Source organism: Osmerus mordax, chromosome 10 (assembly GCF_038355195.1).
Source record: "Osmerus mordax isolate fOsmMor3 chromosome 10, fOsmMor3.pri, whole genome shotgun sequence".
In the NCBI taxonomy this organism is placed as follows: Eukaryota; Metazoa; Chordata; class Actinopteri; order Osmeriformes; family Osmeridae; genus Osmerus; species Osmerus mordax.
In genome coordinates this window covers 11,365,484-11,386,515 of record NC_090059.1, presented here as the reverse complement: position 1 = coordinate 11,386,515, position 21,032 = coordinate 11,365,484, and the positions used below count along the sequence as shown (strand labels likewise).

At 44.0% G+C, this 21,032-nt stretch overlaps 1 protein-coding gene across 1 annotated transcript in view; it reads left to right on the top strand.

The window, feature by feature from the left end:
- Positions 1 to 4,400, top strand: part of snx29 (sorting nexin 29) — a 47,878-nt gene extending 43,478 nt beyond the window's left edge. The window contains exon 21 of the mRNA XM_067245371.1: positions 2,007 to 4,400. Within this exon, the coding sequence (XP_067101472.1) occupies positions 2,007 to 2,136 (130 nt within the window). The 3' untranslated portion in view covers positions 2,137 to 4,400. The remainder of the gene's footprint in view (positions 1 to 2,006) is intronic.
- Positions 4,401 to 21,032: the final 16,632 nt, after the last annotated feature.

Genomic DNA, 21,032 nt, shown 5'->3' with positions numbered 1-21,032 from the left:
GCTCTCCCTGCCTCCCACCCTCCCTCACTCACTCACACACTCACTCACTCACTCACACACAAACACGCTCACACACACACACACACACACACACGTTTGAAGCATAGACGCGGTTCCATTACATCAGACATACTTGATTAGTACTGTTTAACAGTGTGTGTGTGTGTGTGTTTGTGTGTGTACTTGCACTTGTTTGTGCGTCATTTTGTTTTCCAAACCACCTACTCCACAGGCTACTTCTGAGACACAGACCCTCAGTTTAGAATCTTGTCATTTCCTGTCAAATTCTCACACAAATGTTCCACTTCCTGTCACCACTCCACAAGTGTGACCTATCACAGGTCCCAAAGGGAATCTCATTTCCTGTTTGTTGAGGCTGATGGTCATCTGATCGAATCACCAGCAAGGAACAATGAACACCAACAGTCTATAGTGCTACTCTTATATCTCTATACAAAGAGAAATGTATTTACTAACATTCTCTGCTACTTTGGAATGAGCTTCATTACCACAACAGAGACACCAAGAGCTCGGGTTCGAACACGCTCATTCTGGGGGGAAGGGGTGTGAAGAGGGACAGGTAGAGAATGGTGAATGATTGATAAGAACGTGATAAGTAATTGTCACCGGTGGCAACGAGAGCAGAAGGTGGAGAGAAAGCGAGACACAGAATGGGAGAGAAGAAGATAAGGGAAAAGAGCGACAGAGAGAGAGAAAGGGAAAGATATAGAATGACATCGTGGTAGAGAGAGACAGTTCTCCAGTTCAGATCCCTAGTGAGCTCCTCTCTGTCTGCTGGTGTCAAGTGGGGTTTGTGGTATTTCATCTGTAAATAGAGACTCCTGGAAAGATAACATTCTGTCCCTGTTGCCTTTTGTTGTGTTGGCTTATGTTGTTATTGGGTTGTCTATTTTGGCTTATGTAATAGCATTCTGTGGGTCACAATGTCAGGGTGACGTGTGGTGTGTGTGTGTCTCTCTCTTTTACTCTCTCTCATTTTTTCCCTCTCACACACATGGACACACTCACACATCGGCACCGCAGGCTGGCTGCTTCTGTGATGTTGTTGAAAGACATCCTGCTACCTTTCCTAGAGACAGTGAGGACATGTCTAATCTCACGTTTTAGTTTTACAATAAGTCCTTGCAGCAGAATAATTAGTATTCTGAATTCATAGGATACCCAAAGAGAAAAAGACCACATGCAGAGAACACAAACATAACCTCTTCTTACTTTTCGCTTGCTATTTGCAGTGTTTCTACTTCGGGGGCTTATACTTGTTTTTAACTGTGCTGGCTTTGTTGGATGATGAAGTCAGCATCATTCTTCTGTATGTGAATTTGTTTCCTCCTCTGGGGCAGTCTTGTTTTACTGCCTACTTGTCTAGCCTCAGTGGGGTCCATAAACACTGGATACGCAGTATGGCTTGGTTTGGGGAATCATCTTGTCAATGTACACATGCTCAACTATAAACAAGGATTCCTCCAGCCCCACCACCCCCCCTTCCTCTCTCTCTTCTTTCTTCTATATGACTAGGTATGGTGGAGTACATCTCCATGTACCTTCGCTGATGCAATGTTCTGCTTCTCCAGGGTTCTCTCCGGTCACCTGCTGTTGCCTAGTGGGTTACCACGGCAGCGGCAGGCTGGCAGCCCAACTAAGTGGCTTCAGATTACATCCATTCACTAGCAGACAGAACTGGCTGCTGACGGGAGATCACTATTATTAGAACCAGTCATTCAGTCAGTGGATTGCTGCCTGGTCCTTCATTATGCAGAGAGAATGCTTGTACTTTAACAGAGAGTGATAGCTTCGGGGCACAACAGAGGGGAATGAATGAATGAATAAAAAAAAAAGGTTCGGCTAAATGAATGAATTAATGAATGAAGACAGTATGGTGGTTCTGTACTGTGATTAAGGGGTTCACTGCAGGAGTGGTTTTTATTTAGATGTCCTTTATCGGAACTGAACCCAATGTGTTCTAACTGCTGTGTGTTCCACCACAGTGACACGCCTCTGGCCAGTGAGGGAGGGGCCAAGACTGCCAGGTCCAAGGCCTCGTCACGTTTCCCCAGACTGGGGCGCGGTCGGAACCAGGAAACTCGTAACCCAGAGCCCCAAAGCGGTGACCTTTAATCCTTCTGCCACAGAACCTCTGACCTCCTACCCGATTAACTGATACCAATGAGGTGGATCCCTGTGCTCCACATGGATTGGTGCATTTACACAGTATTGAAGGTTGTCATTGGCTAAAACACGGCCGTTTCTCCTGGACTGTCCGAGCCAAGGAGAGGTGTTCTACTGGCCTACACTGCCTACAGAATGAGCCTATGTTGACAACAGTGGGAGCTACAACCTGTAACCTGCTATCTTTCTTAAAGAGCTGAGCCCTGGAGACAGAGGGGAGGAGCAAGGGGCTCTACTCTTATAGACTCCATGCTCACCCTCAGGTCCTATCTAACACCTGTGGCTGGCCAGTATACAACCAAGCTTCTCTGACTATCTCCTGCACGGAAGAGGAGGATGAGGAAGATGAATCGTATACGGATACATCAGGGAGATTTTCTACCCTGTTCTCTCCTGACCACATCTGAACTTGCTGGGGCCACGCGACCCACATCGATTACTGGATTTCTCCTTTTAAAACCTGTTCCATGGTCATAGTGCCTACAGTGCTTTGTAATTCATTTCCAGTGTTTAGGGGATAGGTAGAGGGAGGGGTTGAGATACCATGTGTTTTTCATGGTAAACAAAGATTAGTTGTTTTGGGTGAATGTCAGCATTTTGTGCCATTAAGGATTTGAATGTTATTCTTGTTGTCTGGCATCGGTTGCTTGATGATGGATACCATCTTTATTTTTTTTTATTTTTTTTAACTTCTGTAACAGTATGATAATCTGCACAAATAATGTACTCCATTTCTTCATAGTCAGTACTTTATTAAAGGCTGTTATAACACAACTGGACTGAAGAGATCCAGCAGTCGCCATGACTGTGAAACATGATGTGACTTAGCATAGATGCAGTCTACAGCATAGCCACGTGAGGCTCCTTTGATGAAGAATCTTCATTGGCATATTTCTTAAGTCTAGGAGAAGGCTGAGGAGGACCTCAGTTGTCTGATAAGAGCATTGACTCCCCTTTGTTCAACGGAATTTAATGTGTAGAATATTAAAGATTACAGCTCTCTAAATAGTATGTAATATCAGTCATGCCATATCTTTCAGTTCTTTATTGTCTAATTTAAAGAACTCTGCTCCGAAATAGAGAATCAAGGAAAATATTTAATGTCATTTGCCCCTCTTGTCTAGGACAAGGTGTTGAATTTTTTGTTTAAGGATTTGGTTGTTGCTCTGCACCAGCACAAAGTACCCTGAGTCTGTGTGGGTGTCTGGGAAACAGGTTGTAAGACTGAAGACTATTTACCACAGTAGGTGAATGTTTTAATGATGACAAACTGCTTGTACAGAGGGTATCATAACAGTTGTGATACTGCTATATCTTTTCTAATATGGACCCTCATGCACAGGCATTACCCTAGAGTATCCAGAGAGGACAATTCATTCAACAATTGTGTATGTAGAACTTTATTTGAAGGTCTGCCTCGACATTATTATCACCACCATAATATTTTCTGTTAAAGGAAGTGAAAACGGGAAGCAAACTGTATACTGTGGTGTTGTACACTGTAAACTTTGTTTGATAACATGTAGAAAAGATTCGCCAAAATTTGTTATATAATGATTTGCACAGACTCAATTTTTGGGCTAACAATACTTATTGATATTTGATAGGGATTTGTATAATGCCTAAATTCCCTTGTCAGATGATGTTAAACCTATTTCCTTGTCTCCTATCTAGGGAGAATGATTCTATTGGAAGCTCAGGGTTCCACCCCAGGTCAGCTTCCAGTCAGCTGTCCTATCAAATAAAATGAAACCCTGAGAAGTAGAAGATGATTGACAACAAATGTGAAATCTGCTCTTTATCAAATACCACTCAATGAGCAGATGACACAATAATTCAACATTAAACACAAAACTTTTTATTCATCCTGACAAATGGCTATGCTGTTGCAAACTGTAAAATAAATCGAGTTCACAAAACATGAAATCGGAGCAGTGATGAATCTGAATCATTGGTTTTAACTGCAAAACAAGGTTGATCTCACAGCCCTGCTCACCCCGTGAGTTCAACACAACGCCACATCTCACCCTCTCCTGCAGTCGATCCATCTGTCGCCACAGAATCATTCTTGAGGTACAGCAGTGGTTTGCCATAAGTCAGCAGCGCAATCTTTACCGTGTTGCTGTAAACTCAGACTTCCACTCTTACAAAGCTGCCACTCCCCAGGTCCCCCTCTGTAGACCCAAATACACGGATTCCAATACTCGTATGGTTTTAGGTATTTGACAGTATTTGAGTTGTTTTGCCTTAGCTCAGTTATGAGAGACTGAGGAATAAAGGACCACATGTATTCTGTACATAGATTTTGAAAATGAGTCTGTTTAGTAAGGCTGAAGTGTGTGTGACGGTGAAAGGAGAGAGAGAGCGAGAGAGAGAGAGAGAGAGAGGGAGAGGGAGTGAGAGAGAGAGGGAGAGAGAGAGAGAGATAGAGAGAGAGAGAGAGAGAGAGAGAGAGAGAGAGAGAGAGAGAAAGGTGGAGTCAAACTCAACATGTCTATGGATTCAAACTATATATGGATTGATAAATGTGCTATATGTTTAACACCGCTGGAAGGACAGACCCTCAGATGGATACACAGTCTGTTGCTCCTGCCCCCGTGTTCCATCGGAGTGCCTGTTTAACATTCTGTCCAGTGCTCATAACCACCTCTCTACCTAACTGTTTTACAAACACACTCCTGTAATATCTTGGGCTGGGTGTGTGTATGCATGCACGTACACTTGTTTGCTACTGACCAGAAAATTGGCCATTGAAACAGCCCAAGTTAGGATGTTTTTGATTGCTCTCTGGGATGGTAGAATCAAAACATACAGAAACACATCACATTCACAGTCTAGTCACTAGAGGATTGGTGGTTGCACACACACACACACACACACACACACACACACACACACTGTCAGACAGCCATGGAGCCATCATGCCAGGTGTGTTCTGGTGCATTACTCTCTCCACAGTCATGTAGTCATACATAGACAGGGATATCCTTTAGTCTGGGTGCTATGCATTTTAATGGAAGGCTTTCTTTATTTCCGTAAAGGTGGTACATAACAAGTATGGACTGTAAGCCTTGGCTCCAAACATGAATATCAAGGCAGGTTTCTCTGAGGAGGTTCTCTGACCCCCCCCCCCCCCCCCCCCTCCCCCCCTGTCCTCACCATCCCCTGTCAACGTGGTGGATGAATTATGGATCGTCCCTTTGAGATAAGAAGGTATTTCTCTGGGCACCCGGGGTATCTCCAGTCTGCCTGTGATAACCATGCCTTGTTTGAGAGGAGTGTCAAGGGCTTGTGACCCGACTGAGACGAGGGTGCAGATATACACCATCTGCCTGTTTGGCCAATTTCTGTTTGGCTTATTTGTCACAACTAAGACAAATCATGTGTCTCTAGTTAGCATTTTAAATGTCTGAAAATAGTATTGCCAGGTGACTGGGGTAGCAAAGGGTAAAAAATTGTAGTGACTTAGATAAACTAATATTATTAACAAGTTAAGCTTCAAGCATGCACCCTATCTGTAGCCTCATCTTGATCAATAGTATAGAATTAATTTGAATTAAGTATTGTATCATGTTAGCAGGCTACCGATAAGGCCTGTGCAGGATGCAAATATAGCTGTACCAATGACAGAGCTACCCTGTTGGCCATTGTCATTGGACAACCAAGCCTTTTCTGTCCTGATAAGGGTTTAGTCCACCAAGCCGATATTCTGCTTGAATTTTGGTTGATTTTGAGTATGGCCGTTATTGCCCCCAACCTCACAGAAATTGCTGGTATAAATTGACTATTAATCTAGAGAGCAATGCATGCTTCAACAGAGGGAGGAAGCGAGGGAGGAGCGGCGGTAAGAAACATGGATTTTGATTAATTGACATGTTGTTCCTGTTGCAAATCTCCTCGGGTCCTTGGACTGACTGCCTCCTATTAGAATACATTAGACTATCAAACAGGGCACCTCTCATGAATGTGAAAGACGGTGAAGTGTATGTCTTTGGCCATGTGTGTGTGTGCGCGTTTGGCCATGTGTGTGTGTGTGCGTTTGGCCATGTGTGTGTGTGCGTTTGGCCATGTGTGTGTGTGTGTGTGCGTTTGGCCATGTGTGTGTGTGTGTGTGTGTGTGCGCGTTTGACCATGTGTGCGTTTGACCATGTGTGTGTGTGTGCGTTTGACCATGTGTGTGTGTGCGTTTGACCATGTGTGTGTGTGTGTGGCTGCCTGGATTCTCGCCTCCTACAGAGCTACCTACTGCATGGAGATTCCTCCAACCAACTTCCAACCTATGTGGATTCCTCATCCTCCAACACATATAACACCGCCTGATATATTTCACACCCAATTTTAAACGCCAGTGCAAGCTTCCCCTTGTTGTTGTGTGTGTGTGTGTTTGTGTGTGTGTGTGTGTGTGTATATATACATCTGTACGTGTGCTTGCACCCCACAGTATAGAGGGATACATCTCTTGTCACCTCTCAGCAGCTTTGCTCAGGCGTCGACTGCTATTTCAGAAAGTGCAACATCACACCATGTCTCAGCCTACCACTGCTGCAGAACTAAACCTGAGAACCCTCTTATCTGGAACCGTGAGAATGCATTATGTCACTGTTCTACTCCTTCTGCATCAGGATCTCCACCTGCTCCACATCAGGACCTGGCCAGTGAGGTGAACTTTCGAGAACTTTGCTCAAGGTCAGTACAGTTGCTAGGACTAATTGTGTTGAAGCCTGGTCTGCCCAGTGTTTGGCCACCCACCCAGGGGTGTCAGTGGAGTGTGTCAGTGTACCAGTGGGTAAGAGGGTGGAGGCGTGTCCCCACATACCTCCATTGTCAGCTCCTCTGCTTACATAAGCCCCTCTCTCTATGAACCCAGGGGGTCCCTGAAAACAGCAGGACTCCCAGCAGTGCTCTTGTTCTACTGTAATCCCTCTCTTCCTCTCAGTCCTCCATTATGCTTCTGGATGTGTTGTTCCCACACGTATTCTCTCTATCTGGAAGGTTCCCTCGTTGAGTGTGCGTGTGTTAAACGTGTGTGTCCGAGGCAGGTGCAGTGTCTGTCCAGCGTGGTGGAGGTAGCTGCCTCCAGCGTGGTGGAGGCAGCTGCCTCCAGCGTGGTGGAGGTAGCTGCCTCCAGCGCGGTGGAGGGTAGCTGCCTCCAGCGCGGTGGAGGTAGCTGCCTCCAGCGTGGTGGAGGGTAGCTGCCTCCAGCGTGGTGGAGGTAGCTGCCTGGTGGCTCCTCTACCTGCTGCTCCTAAGTGAACAGTAATAGAGCAAGCAGCCGGACTTCCTGTGTAGATAATGGCAATAATACGGGGGACTCTCCCTGTTCCTCCTTAGTCTGGGCTTGGGTAGCTTTTATTCTTGAGGCCTGTTATGGCCTGTCTGTGTCTGTCCATCTGCCTGCCTACCTGCCTGTCTGTCATCTTGTGTGTCTGCCTGCCTGCCTGCCTGCCTGCCTTTCTGCCTTTCTGTCTTCCTGTGTGTCTGTCTCTCTGTCTGTCTGCATGCCTGCCTGCCTTTCTGCCTATCTGTCTTCCTGTTTGTCTGTCTACCTGTCTGTCTTCCTGTTTGTCTGCCTACCTGTCTGTCTGCCTGTGTGTCTGCCTGCCTTTCTGCCTGTCTGTCTTCCTTTGTGTCTGCCTGCCTTTCTGCCTGTCTGTGTGTCTGCCTGCTTGCCTTTCTGTCTGCCTTCCTGCTTGCCTGTCTGTGTGTCCTGGGGGGATATTTTGTGTTGACTGTGTATTTACGGAGCTTTTAACTCAATATACAAGCCAGATCCCCACAGTAACCAGCGCTTTCATTCCAGTGCATATCACCATGGCAACATAGGTGTTCCTTTTTCGGTCTTTCTTTGCTTTATAAAAAATAATTTTAAGACAGAACCAAGAATTCTGTTTGAAATGCCATCAAACAGAGACATGTCCCAAAATAAAAAACAATCCTTTTAGACACACAGTGCACACACACACACACACACACACACAAGCCTTGTGACCTTGTTAGAAGTACTCTGTGTATGGAAATGAGAACAAGAGAGTCAGACCTGTGTGCGACATACAGTATACCATCACCCTGTTCTGAATACCTGTGGGATTATCTAGTCTAGGACAGGGCATCCCCCTGGGAGCCTTTTCATAGGTTATATATGACACCACTAGTCCCGAGAGTGTCTTGGGAACACACACACACACACACACTACACACACAAACAGACACTCATGCTATATTAAAAATCCACATGACTGAGTCAGAACCATTAAACACTCTGAGGAACATCATGGTTATGGAGCTGAAAGGGTGTGTATGTTTGTCTCTCCTGTGTACAAAGGTTATATATATCTGACCAGTGTGCAAACTGTACAGCTGCATCTCTCTCCATCCCCCCAGCTCAAATCCAAGAAATGCTTGGAACTGTAATCATTTTTCAAGGGGATGACCTTTCAGACCCCAGCAGCCTAATTATTTGTGCCCCCCATGTCAAAGTCACCTTTTTTTTAACTGTATGTGTGTGTGTGCGAAAGTAATTTGATGATTGGGGTGCAGGAGAGTCAACAGCGACGGCAGAAGCAATGCATCTGTTCCATGTTAAATGAGTAGCTTCACAGCTGTGTGTACATGTGTGAACTGTATGTGTGGACTGGGAACAGTATGTAGTGTGTGTGTGTGTCTGTGTTTGTGTATACTGTCCAAAGTGTTGTATCCCCATCTGCAGGTACACCTCCCTTCTGGCCTGCATCTGGAGCCCACACAGCCACACAGGGGCCTCCATGGAGGCCCAGTTTCCCCCTGACTGCACACATTTCAGGGGCCCCCTGTACAACTGCAGACAAGACCTCTCACTGCAGAAACCCTGCTGTATATGTTTCCATTCAGTGGGAAGGGGCACAGGAATAAAATGAAAATGCAAAGTATTATGCTTGTGGAATATATCCTACTGGTATCACAGTGGACTGTGGGCAATCTAGATTTGTGGGATAGATTGTTGTTTCCTTTCCCGTGAAATGTGTGTTTGCAGGAGGGGAGGAGGGTGACTGTGAGCTGTGGTATATTGATGGTGGTTGTTAGTGGAACAGTTATAGTAGTAAGATTTGGTTCAACTCTACCAGTTTAGAGCTTGTGCTGATGTTATCGAACTGTGAGGGAGACAAGGGTCTCGATGAACACCCTTACAGCCCTTCCCTTTCTATAGGACCCAAGAGTGTTACTATGGTGCACTGCTCTCAGCCTCTGAAGAGCACACTAAAGAGCACTCGATAAACCCTTCAATCAAAGTGCAATACAATGTCCTATAGATGCGTTTGGAACCATAGCACTCCTCCAGACTACTGCAGCATACTCTTGGTGTGACTGTAATGGCCTTTATTGTGGGCTCTTTGCCTGAAACCTGGAGAATCCTCCAGCTCCATTCACACCCCCGTGCTCTGAAGTAGCCGCGCTAATCAGCTTCGCGCCCCGATTAATTAGCGATTTGTCCAGATGAGGGGAGTTTTTGTGAGGTGGGGGGATAAAGCCGACAAATCATCTGCTCTAATTAAGAGAATTTAATTTCTCACAAGCTCTCACAGCCAGCTAGACCTTGATGATGACGCTTGTTTTGGGGGGTGGAGGAGGCATGGACAATATCCCTCTGGGTGTTATGGGGAGTGTAAAGGCATGGTGTGTTAATGACATGGGGTGTGAGATCTTGCCGAAGCCTATCTCTTTAGCAATGTGTTTTACTGTCAAGTTTAACGGTTGCATAAAGCTTATAAAGTTGAGAACTTTTGCTGTGAGTGCTTAGGTGCTTTTATTGGGTTTGGAAAAAATGAAGTAAAAGCACTTCTGTTCTAACTTCCGTCAGTGCAGCTGTACAGAAGACACACATGAAACATACTTATCCTGCTGCGTACAGTTCAGAATCATGAATTCTGCAGGGACATATGACATGCAATCATACTATACAAAACAATCCCACATTATACACAGGGACACACACAAGACAGACATATTTACTAGAGACTAAAGAGTCATTGATCCCAGAGCTTCCTCTGAGAGGCCGCTGGTCATGACTTTGTGTAGTTATCCTGTCATTATGGTGGAGGTATGATCCTGTTGAGTGTCCCTGCTGCAGGAACATGGAGGCTAATGCTTCCTCTGGCTAATAGCTCTTTCATTATCGCTCATTATCTCCTGTCTAGAGACAAATTGATTCAAAAAGCTGCCCTGCTCTTTCTGCCTGTCTGTGTGTCTGTGTGTCTGTCTGTGTGTCTGTGTTTGTCTGTCTGTCTATCCATTTGCTGCCTGTCAGCATACTGCCTGTCTGTATCATACATCTGCATGCTAGCCCATCCTGCCTGTCTGTCTGTCTGCCCTGTCTATTTGACTTAAAGCTCCCCCCCTCTCTTCTGTAGAGTTGAATAAGATCTTTGTTTCTTCCAAGAAATATGAATATACATGTATTTATACTGCAAATAGGATGTGTGAATTGTGTGTTGTCTATGTTTCTAGAGGAGTGTGGAGAGGGATGTATTTATGGAAGCTATCAAACCAAATGACACTTATCATCTCTTTGAGACTATGATAGATGTGTAGATGTGTTTGTACTGCATATGTATGTATGCGTGCATTTGTATGTCTGTTTATATGTGCATGTCTGCAGCCCTTCTGTCTACATTGTGTGCATTTGTGCCTTTGTGTGTGTTTGTGCTTTTGTGGGTGTGTATGTGTGTGTTTGTGTTAATTAAGGCCCAAACATGTGCATCTATATCTGTGACACACATCGGTAGCGCAGGCTGCTGTAACCATAATAGAGTCTACATTCCAATTTCCCAGCCTGCCCCTGCTTCTAACGCGGGGTCAAGCCTCTGACGCTAATTTGTTTGCCTGCCTAACTCAACACTCGACGGTACACAAAGAGTGAGCCTGCAAGTGGTGAGGCGTGAGGTGGCTGGGAAGGGAGGATGGATCGGAGAGTGACCACTCCAGATAGTCACACGCACACACCGGCCTTTCACACACTGAGTTTGAATGTGTGATTTTGTCAGTAAGGGACAGAGGATTTGGTGGGATGTAGTCTGGGTAGAGTACTAGTGCTTGGAGGTCCCCCTCCATCCACATTAATTGGTTGAGTAGAATGTGTTGGCTGTGGAACGAGCAAGACATGCGGAGCTGCATATTAAACATGTGCTATAGAAATCCACTGATGAAAAACAACTCATGCTTTTAAATACTCACAGCCAATACTAACATCTTCTAAATCGAATAAAGTAATTCATGACATCTTGGATACTGGGAAGTACTTCTGAATCTGGTATTCTTGCTATCCGCATAAATCCATGAAAAACTGTCTTCAGAAACACTCCTTTGCTCTCTCGAAAAAAAAGACACTGCACCTTTTGATGGCCCAGTTGCCACAGCAACCATGATGTCCGGTCAGCGCAACTTGTTACATTTTGCAAGGCTCACAACAAATCCTGAACCGTGCTTGTGAGATTAACACAACAGCAGATGCCGTAAAATAAAAAGTCAGTCCTTTAGCAGCCTTATGTACTAACTTCAAGTGCATTCAAGTGAGTAGGTAAACACTAGTGGCAGAAGTGGAAAAAAGGAGTCTGTTGGCAAAAACTCAGGGTTGGTGTATTAGTAGACAAATGACTGCAGGTATGAGATTTTATAGTATGAAATATGATTGTATGAAAAATAACAGTAATACAGGATAAGTCTTACTCCCTCATTTTCACTTCTATCATTTTCTCCGTCCTATTTCTCTTTCTCCCTCTACATCATTCCTCCCTCTATCTTGCACCTCTCAGTTTTGCCAGCATGTTCACACAACCTGGTCAGCAGTTTGGAGTCAAACAACATCACACTGACACTGACTGTTAAATAAAAACCATGAGACACATTCCTGCGATGACATGGCTGGGAGTGATGAAGCAGTTGTAGTCTGCAAGCTTACCCACCTCTCTGTCACCTTCCTTTCTCTCTCCTTCTCTTTCACTTTCCTCTCTTTCCTCTCTTTCCCTCTCTCTCCTTGTCACCTCTCCACCACCCCCCCCCCCCCCCCCCCGTGACTGACAATCACATACATCGTCTCTATGTGTTGTTGATGATGGACCCTATGTATCTGCTAATAAATCACACTGTAGATCAATGCTGGACTGAGATCCTCCCCAACAGCACACACTTGCATACACATGTAAATACACACACTGACAGATTCATCTGTCTGTCTGCGTTACCAATCCGTCATTCAGTCTGATCCAGCCCTCCAGTCTCCTTCCCCTTCTCTGTACTGCCTCAGTTAGCCCTGCTCCAATGTCACGACAAACACAACCAGAAAAGGACTGGCACTGTAAGTATTTAGTTTAAGAAGCTCTTTTTACCTTCCCTATCCTCTTCTCCCATCTCCTCTCCACTCTTATTTTCACCAAAATCTATTTCCCAAGAGAATCACACACACCTGGGGCTCAGAAATACAGGAGACTTTCAAAATGCTTTCCAGGAGTATCTGGAAGTGTCTCGATTTTTTGTCTGTTTATAAATAATTGATAAGTTGAGCTGGTGCAGCTGTAGAACTTTTTGGACTTCTTCCTGGCACTGTATTTTCCTCTGCAGGCTGCAGTAGTGTTATGCTCTGCTACTCCATTAAAGGGTCTGTAGATATTAAAATGATGAATATGTCCACACCAAACCACCATTCACCTAGACTTTTCTTTTCCAGCTCTCTTGCTCGCTCTCTCTCCGTCTCTTTCTCTCCATCCCTTTGGCTCTCTTCACAGTTGTGAAATGTCCTATTCAGGATGGTGCTCTATGGTGCTCTACCTCTCCGTCTGATGGAGGCATGGTGTGAGTGTGTGTGTGTTTGTGTGTGTGCATGCATATACTGCATATTCTGTATATTTATATACACATTTATCTGTATATACAGTATATAAGTGTGTGTGTGGGTGAGGAGAGGGAAGGGGCTGGTTTTCACTGTAAGAGAGAGAGAGAGAGGCGAGAGTGGGTGTGTGAGAGAGGAGGGAGATGTGTGTGTACGTGTGTGTGTTTGAAAGTGTGAGTTTTTGCATATATGTGAGGACAACTTTGAGAGTGCAGAAGGGGGAAAGAGCCATGGCAGTGTGAATGGTAGAACCCCCCCCAGCTGCCTTCTCCACACCATTCACAGCCTGATCCATTTTCCTCAGTGAACAATAGCCAGCCCGGTTTCTTCATTTCACAGCTGGTCTACTGCTTCCACAGCAGGAACACCACAGCAGCCAACTCCCCTCACGGCCCCAAAGTCACTCTGCATCGCACACTGAGTAGAGACAGACAGAGAAACTCAAACCTTGCTACTCTGCATTTTCTCAAAAAAGCAATAATCCAATCATTCCTGGTTAGACCCAGAGCTCAGCAGACACCTTGATGAAATAATATCCCAAGGACCACATGGAAATGTTGCTATTAATATGTATGACAAATAAATGTGTGTATTTGTTAGTATAATGAGAGTTCCCTGTCAGTTTAGCTGGCAAAAGAGAATTTCAATATACAAAGGCTATCATTTTACATTAATTCGAATAGACTGTGTAGTAAATTAGTTAGGCTCGTACTGACTAGAGATATGCTAATAGCAGAATTTGAATGTACTTTTGAACTGATGTCAGGGGCGGTCTTAAAATCAAAGGGAGATGTGTCCCTGACCTCCCACACTGTCTGGCAGCCGTTCAACGATAGGTCCGCTTGAGTTTATTAATTGGACACCAGTTGATGTCCTAATTGGATGTCTACATCGCCCTTGTAACAAAAAGGAGCAGAACTCTGACCAAGTCCCTTGCCGATCCACCATGGCACGATTATCAACAATAGAGAATGGGGGGGGGGGGGGGGGGGGCAACAACTCATATGTGGTAATTCAACAACATAAAATCTCGTCACGCTTTAGCAAATGAAAACAAAGCAGTCTTGGCATATTCGAGCAACCACACACGCAAGTACTTAATGATCCACATTTAAACTGAGATTTATGAAAGAATCTGAAAAGGCCATTAGCTGTGGCTTTGATTTATTTATCATAGACGCAGCCGCACAATAAATATGGAAATAGCTTGTGCCCTTTATGGATGGGAGCGCTGGGTCTTGTAACTCGCCATCAGAGCAGAATCCGATTATTATGTGTGTAGAAATTATCGATACAGTTATCCTCTACTGCTTGTCTAGGTCATATAATGATGATGGCGGTTTGACGAACATAAACATAATAAGGGAGGAGGAGGCATGCTGGCTGTCATTCACCTCTCAGCATCAGTGCATTATGTATGCCTTTGGAGCCGGTGAATTGATAATGATGTTTTCCTCTGTCCGATCACCCAGATAGGATTCATGAATCTTGCAGGACCTGAGTTGAAGGTAAAAGGTAAAATATGTTCATACATTCATTGGATTATTTAATCGATAGTTAGAAGATAAATAGATAGATACATAGAAACATAGACCTTAGACCATTGAAACAAATTCTTCTATTATTCTTTTGTCAAATATGCTCACTCACAGCAGATCCTAGTTTATTATAGCATTGATAATTCTTTAGAGAGAACTCCATTTTGGATAGCCATGGTTCTAAATTAAAACCTTAAGAACATTTTTAATTTTTGTTTGGATTGATTTTCCCTCCATTCCACAGCTTTGCTTCAGCACCATGGACAGCTCACTGAATCTGTTGTCAAGGTCTTGTTCTTGGTACTGAACTAGACGTCTGTGTAACGGGCTTCAAATCTAAAAAATACAATTTAAGTTAACCTACTCCCAATCAGTTCTGATTTAAAACCCTTTTTACAAGGATAGATCTATTTTCAAAATGAATTGTGCAGATCAACCCACAGCAGATGATGTAACTTCGGCGCGTCCATGAGGGACATTGTCATTCCAGGCAAATGTTGACATTCACTGTCACCAATCACTATGTTCACACACTAATGCTGGCTGTCAAGCTTAGCTCAGTTTCTTTTTTCCAAGTCTTTGATACCACAATAGTTTTAAAGTTTGAAAGGTAGGTTTTTTTTCATAATAGGACGGAAGTCAGCGAGATGATGATGAAAGTTTTCACACAGGTTGAGTGATGATTAAAACTTAAGGTTCAAAGCAGCAAACTTTACAAGAAAGCTCATGTGACTTTGAGAAATGTCTCTCTCTCTCTCTCTCTCTCTCTCTCTCTCTCTCTAACACGCACACACACACACGCACGCACACACGCACACACACTCGCACACACACATGCACGCACACACGCACACACACCAGTGGGATGTAAATCAATGCGAGAAAAGGTGCTGTGAAAAGCTGTGGCTAACAAGGAAATGTGAAAGATTCCATCTGCCAGAAACTCCCAGGTCCCTTCTAGGAGGTGGAACAGTATGGTGGCTCCCTGGTAGCTCACTGTTGGTAAGAGCTGTACTAATAAGGCTAACGCAGGGGCCTCGGTTTGAATCTGACTGAGGCCCTTTCCTGCACATCTTCCCTCCTCTCTCTCTCCCTGTCAATACATTTTGCAGCTTTTTTTTAAAGCTGCAAAATATAGAAATAAAAGTATACAAAATCTGGCTGAAGTTGTGTGTATCTTCGTGTCTGGTAGTTGTATATAAAACCAACTAAAGAGAGTTTCAATTCACGTAGTCCTTCAATAAATGTGTCTCGGGTTGAGATGGTAAATTCACGTCTCAGCAGGACAACACAGATGCAGATGGGGATCACACTGTATCCTCGGTGGCTTGGAGAGGTGTTTCAGTGAGTGAAACGCAAGAACTGATTCAGATCCCGCAAGATATTCCAGACATTCAGCAGAAACACTCGCCGCTGAAGATCACAACACGATACAACCCAATAATTGTCACAAACTGCAATGGCATCACTGAGACCGGAGTCGACCAAACACGCGTGATGCAACCACGTGCAAGCAGACAGCTGGTATGGGTACGTATGGTATGTTACTGGCAGCCTCCTGGTACACTCTGCAGCACAGCAAGTCCCCCGGTGAGTAAGCAGACTTCAATCATTGGTCTCCATTAAGGCTGGGGGCTTTGATCAGGCACAGCTGACATCGCTCTCCACTGAGGTCATCTGCATGGTAAAGAATGTATGATGACTGAGTTCAATAATACAGAAGGGAACTTTTTTTTTGTTGCAATCTCATTAGTAGTAAACTTCAATGTCTTTAATTACCGAGGCATGCTACAGTATAATACACTAGAGGTACCACATGCTGTACTTTGGACACTTCAATACTTCCTTAGTGTATGGACACTCAATACGTAACTTTCAAGTTCTTGACTGTGTTACGGGTGAAAAAACGATTGATTGACAAAGATTATAGCTACCTATAGGAGGAGGTTGTATGTTTTTATATGTGTGTCCTCGAGCCTAAATTACCATTTCAGGAATGCGTGATTGACTTTCCTAAATACTGTATACACATTTTGTATCCCATGGTGCTTTATGGCTACCAGGGGGTGTACAAATGAAAGACTTGGTCCCTTTATGGGCTTTAAATAAACATATCTGTTTATACATACTGTAGGCGATGCATATAGATGGGAATGGTATGACTTGCAGCGCAGCATGAACAAGCCACTCATTTCTCCAACCTCTCTTTGTCTCTCATTAAATTACAGGTATTGTTTGCGTTTGCTTTTGGTTGGCTATTGCATTTCCCCCATAGGCAAAGCAACTTGAGCAGAAAGACAAACAGTGCTTTTTGCTGGTGATTTCTGCCTGTTGAATAACTGTGACTCATTTACAGCATATGAATGGTTTATGTTTGGCCTCAAGGGACTCTTTACTCAATATTCAAACATGAGAGTCCTTAAGATATTATGTAAGCCCAGTGGTTTCATGTTCCGCTCTCCATCATTCTGTTATTTGTGCCACGTTAACCCAACAACCCTTATAAGTACCACACTGGTCGTCCAGCATGCAGACTTAACACACACAGCACAACTGCTCACCAATACTTAACACAGACAGGCACGTGCCTAGCTGTGTGCGAACAGGGTGTCTAATGCAATCCAAGTACGTCCTGTACCTTCCAGCGTCTTCTCCAGATGACAACTCGTGATCAGATTCATCTGACTGAGTTCAACCCTGTTGGATGCACACATATAGCACCATCTGGGTTCACGTTATGTAACGTTCATATGTACAGCGCTGGCTAGCTGGGCTTCTATGTCTGTCTTTAATGCTCCAGGAAGGCCGTTTGGTCCCTGTGGACCATGATGTTCGGGCTCCGCTGTGGATTGACACTACTGGCACAATTACACACAGAATTTATATCACCCTGCTGAGAGCCCCCGTGTGTGCGTGTGTGTGCGCTGGCATGAATGCTTCCAAGAATGTGTGTGTAATGCACATTTTAACAGTAAAATCTGGAGATAATCCTCCCTCTGTTAACCACTCCTTTGTCGTTTGGGATGAAAAGTCATTTACCCTCCCGGACAGACAGCCACACAGGGACGATGTGGATTGATTTTATACCGAGCAGACGGCCATTCAGACGGCCATTCAGACGGCCTTTTGTTACACACATCTACCAGCTCGGTTGTTTATGAGCTAGTCTCACAAGCCTCATATCTACTTTATAGTCACATAGATCTCACACACATGTGAGTGATGAGTCATTTACAAACTTTATCAGTGGCATCAGTGATGAAGCGCTCTGGTGAGAAAGTGTTAAAAACGTTATCGTGTGTGTGTGTGTGTGACCTATGTGCTGGTACATTTGTGTTCCAATGTGTAATAGCCTACATGACTGTAGTATTTTGGTCAGAGTATGGCTGTACAGTGGCTAGAAATATAGTTTGTATTATAACTGGTGTGCCACTCTGCATACAATTCTTGAGAGGATTCATCAATGTAGTTGTTGTTTTCACAGTCCAGAGCCAAACTGCTTGTAATTCGTTAATTTGTTTAAGAAGCAGTGTACTGAAAAATAAAATAATCATCTGTCACTTTGCAGCTACAACAGTTACGATGCAAAGCCGGAACGCTCGAGAAGATTTACGGCCATTTATAGAGTAACAGCATGTAAAGTGCATAAAGAGTTGGAATATTGCCACTAATAACGAAAGGCGTAATCCTGTCCTTATTAGCCACCATGTGTTAGACGGAAACAGTGTGGAAAGAAGCGCGATAATCCTCTATTTTACTCCTTCTGAGTGATGTCGGCATAATTTGGCAGAGCTACATCATGAATCTGTGACGAGCTGCAGATTACACCGGCTCAGTGCGATCAAACTGAGGGCAAGCATAGCAACTGGAGACAGTTGTGTTAACAACATTGTTATAAAAATGTTCATTAGGTTTTTTTAATCAGTTAATCAATCGACACATGTGTAAATTTGGGTGAAGTGCTGTCCGTGCAATATCCATCGGACAATATGTATCCTAAAATCTGAAATAGACACTGAGGCCATACTGCTGATCGTCCGTGTCCCTCAGGTCCCTTAGGTCCGTGGACTCTTCATCCATACACTTCATACATTGTATCCCACAACAAGTAATGAGAGTTTGTGAGACTAGTTGTGGAGGACTACACAACTCTCTGTCCTTTAAGTCTCCCCATCAACCACTACTGCCAGAGTACTGGAACCTGGCCCAGACTCCACAGGGAGCACTGCTGTGTGCGCGCACGTGCGTCTGTGCTGTGAAACAAGGAACGATAACGACGGTAATGATATCGCATAATGATGCTGATTTGTTTCCAACTCCCCATGGGACCTAACAGCCAAGGTAGCGGCCAACGGGAACAATGAGTGAAGCAAAACGTGTTAAAAATTACACGGCAATGGACATCCTTAAATGACACTGCTACTTTAACTACCATTTGATTTCTCTCTTATATAACCGCTTCAATTAAGTGCTCGTCTCTGTTCCCTTAATATCGGTTTAGTTGGTCTATCTGATTGAGTGTTTAAACTAGGGAGCAGACGGGCAGGGAGAAAGTAGGATTTTGGAGCTCATTATCATGGAGTCCCAACTTCACCCCCCAGGATACCAGAAATCCTATTAAAACAGGTCGGGAGAGGAATTTGAGTTTTACATCCTCGTTCGAGATTTGACTCCTGAAAATATGTCTCCAACTGTGTATGAGTATCAGCTGCGATGCTACTGGCATATAAATGTATGTTCTGACCAGAGTCTTGGTCCTCAATATTTATTTGTCCCCCCCCTTTCTCTGAGACAGTGTTTTAGTCATGGCTTTGTGTCTTGGCCTAAAGGCTGTAGTAGATTCCATTACATAACTACAGTATATTACTATTATTACATGCCCATTGCATTATTATTAGAGCACATTACAAGCTTATCCCAACATCTGGGTTAATTGAATTCAGTAGTTAGACTGCAGTAAACTTTTTTGTTTTATCTTCCTCTCTTCCTCTCTGCACCTGAAGAAATGTATCTGTTTTGTCTTTCTATGAGTTACAACTTTAAATTGGATGTTAAAATATTCTGCAGAAGAGCAGGCAGACTGCATATGTGAGATTGCTCTGTATTGCCACGGCAACATTGTACAGCCTTTGGCATACATTTAATAAGTCGGCGCTCCAATGCCACACAGAGGAGTATTAGCCCCTACCCATTATAGTGCCCTTGAAATAATGTACTGGGGTGGTTATCTGCTTAAAGATAAATGTGCATGTGAGATACATTTGCGGTTTGTTTCCTGCCTGTAACTTAGAGAGGGGTAAACAGAGGAAAAAAGAGAAAGAGAGAGAGTGAGGGAACCTCACATTGTTGCACAGATGTCTAATATACAGCTTCAGGGTAATTGGTGATGTGTGTGTGTGCGCGCGCGTTTGCTCCTGCGTGTATGTGTGTGTAGATGCATGCGTTTCTAATTGTCTTCTCCATTAAGCGCTGAGTCTCAGTGGGATGACTCTTGATTATCTCTTTATCTCCCGGATGAGCCTCCGCTTTAGACACACACACACACACACACACATATGAACATGCACGCATGCACATATCGGTGTGTCGAAAAAGAGAAGGGGCTGTACATTTAGCCTATGGACCTATTAACCCTTGAGAAGTCACAGTTGAAGGAGTGGGCTGCCCTGAGGTTCTGATCCTGGGGGTTTAGGGGGAAGAGGGCCCCCTCTGTAGTCTGCCCTCCATCACATATCTACATCTCCCAGGGCTTAGTGGAGATAACAGGTCTTACCTGGCATTTAAATTTCCAAAGACTCACTCTGAATTTCAATTAAGATGAAGATCTAATTTCCTTGTGAACACAGCCTGATGTGGAGAGAGAGAGAGATAGTGAGAAAAAGTGAGTGAGAGAGAGAGTGGGTGAGTGAGTGAGATGCTAAACAAATACAGTACCCAGGGGATTTTCTGAAAGTTTCCATCGAGTCCTAAGCTTTGTTCTTATGAGTACTTTTCCTCTGTCTCTTGAGCTAGGTGGAGTCTAATAAGTTATTGGATGGCACACCCTGGAGCTTAAATCCATCTCTACAGACATAACATACAATCTCTCTCTCTCTTTCTCTCATTTACTGAAAAACACTTACACTTGGATGATATAGACTCAAAAGACACATAGACATGTCTATTCCAAGTGTCAAGTTAAAGATCTTTGGCCTCAAACAAAACTTTCATTATAAATCTGGTGATTAAATTATTAATTACTGTATTGCCGGGTAGGAGCCCTTCAACAGAACCATTGGTTTGCTCCAACCACATTCAGAGGAAACGCTCAACTTAATTATTGCTTGGTTTAATCAATTACCACACTGTAAGGGTTAAAAATCTTTTTAAACAACTGAAATTATTTTAAGACCCATATCCATATAGCAGGTGTTACACGTAATCTGAAAGACGTCTAGAAGATTTGAAAA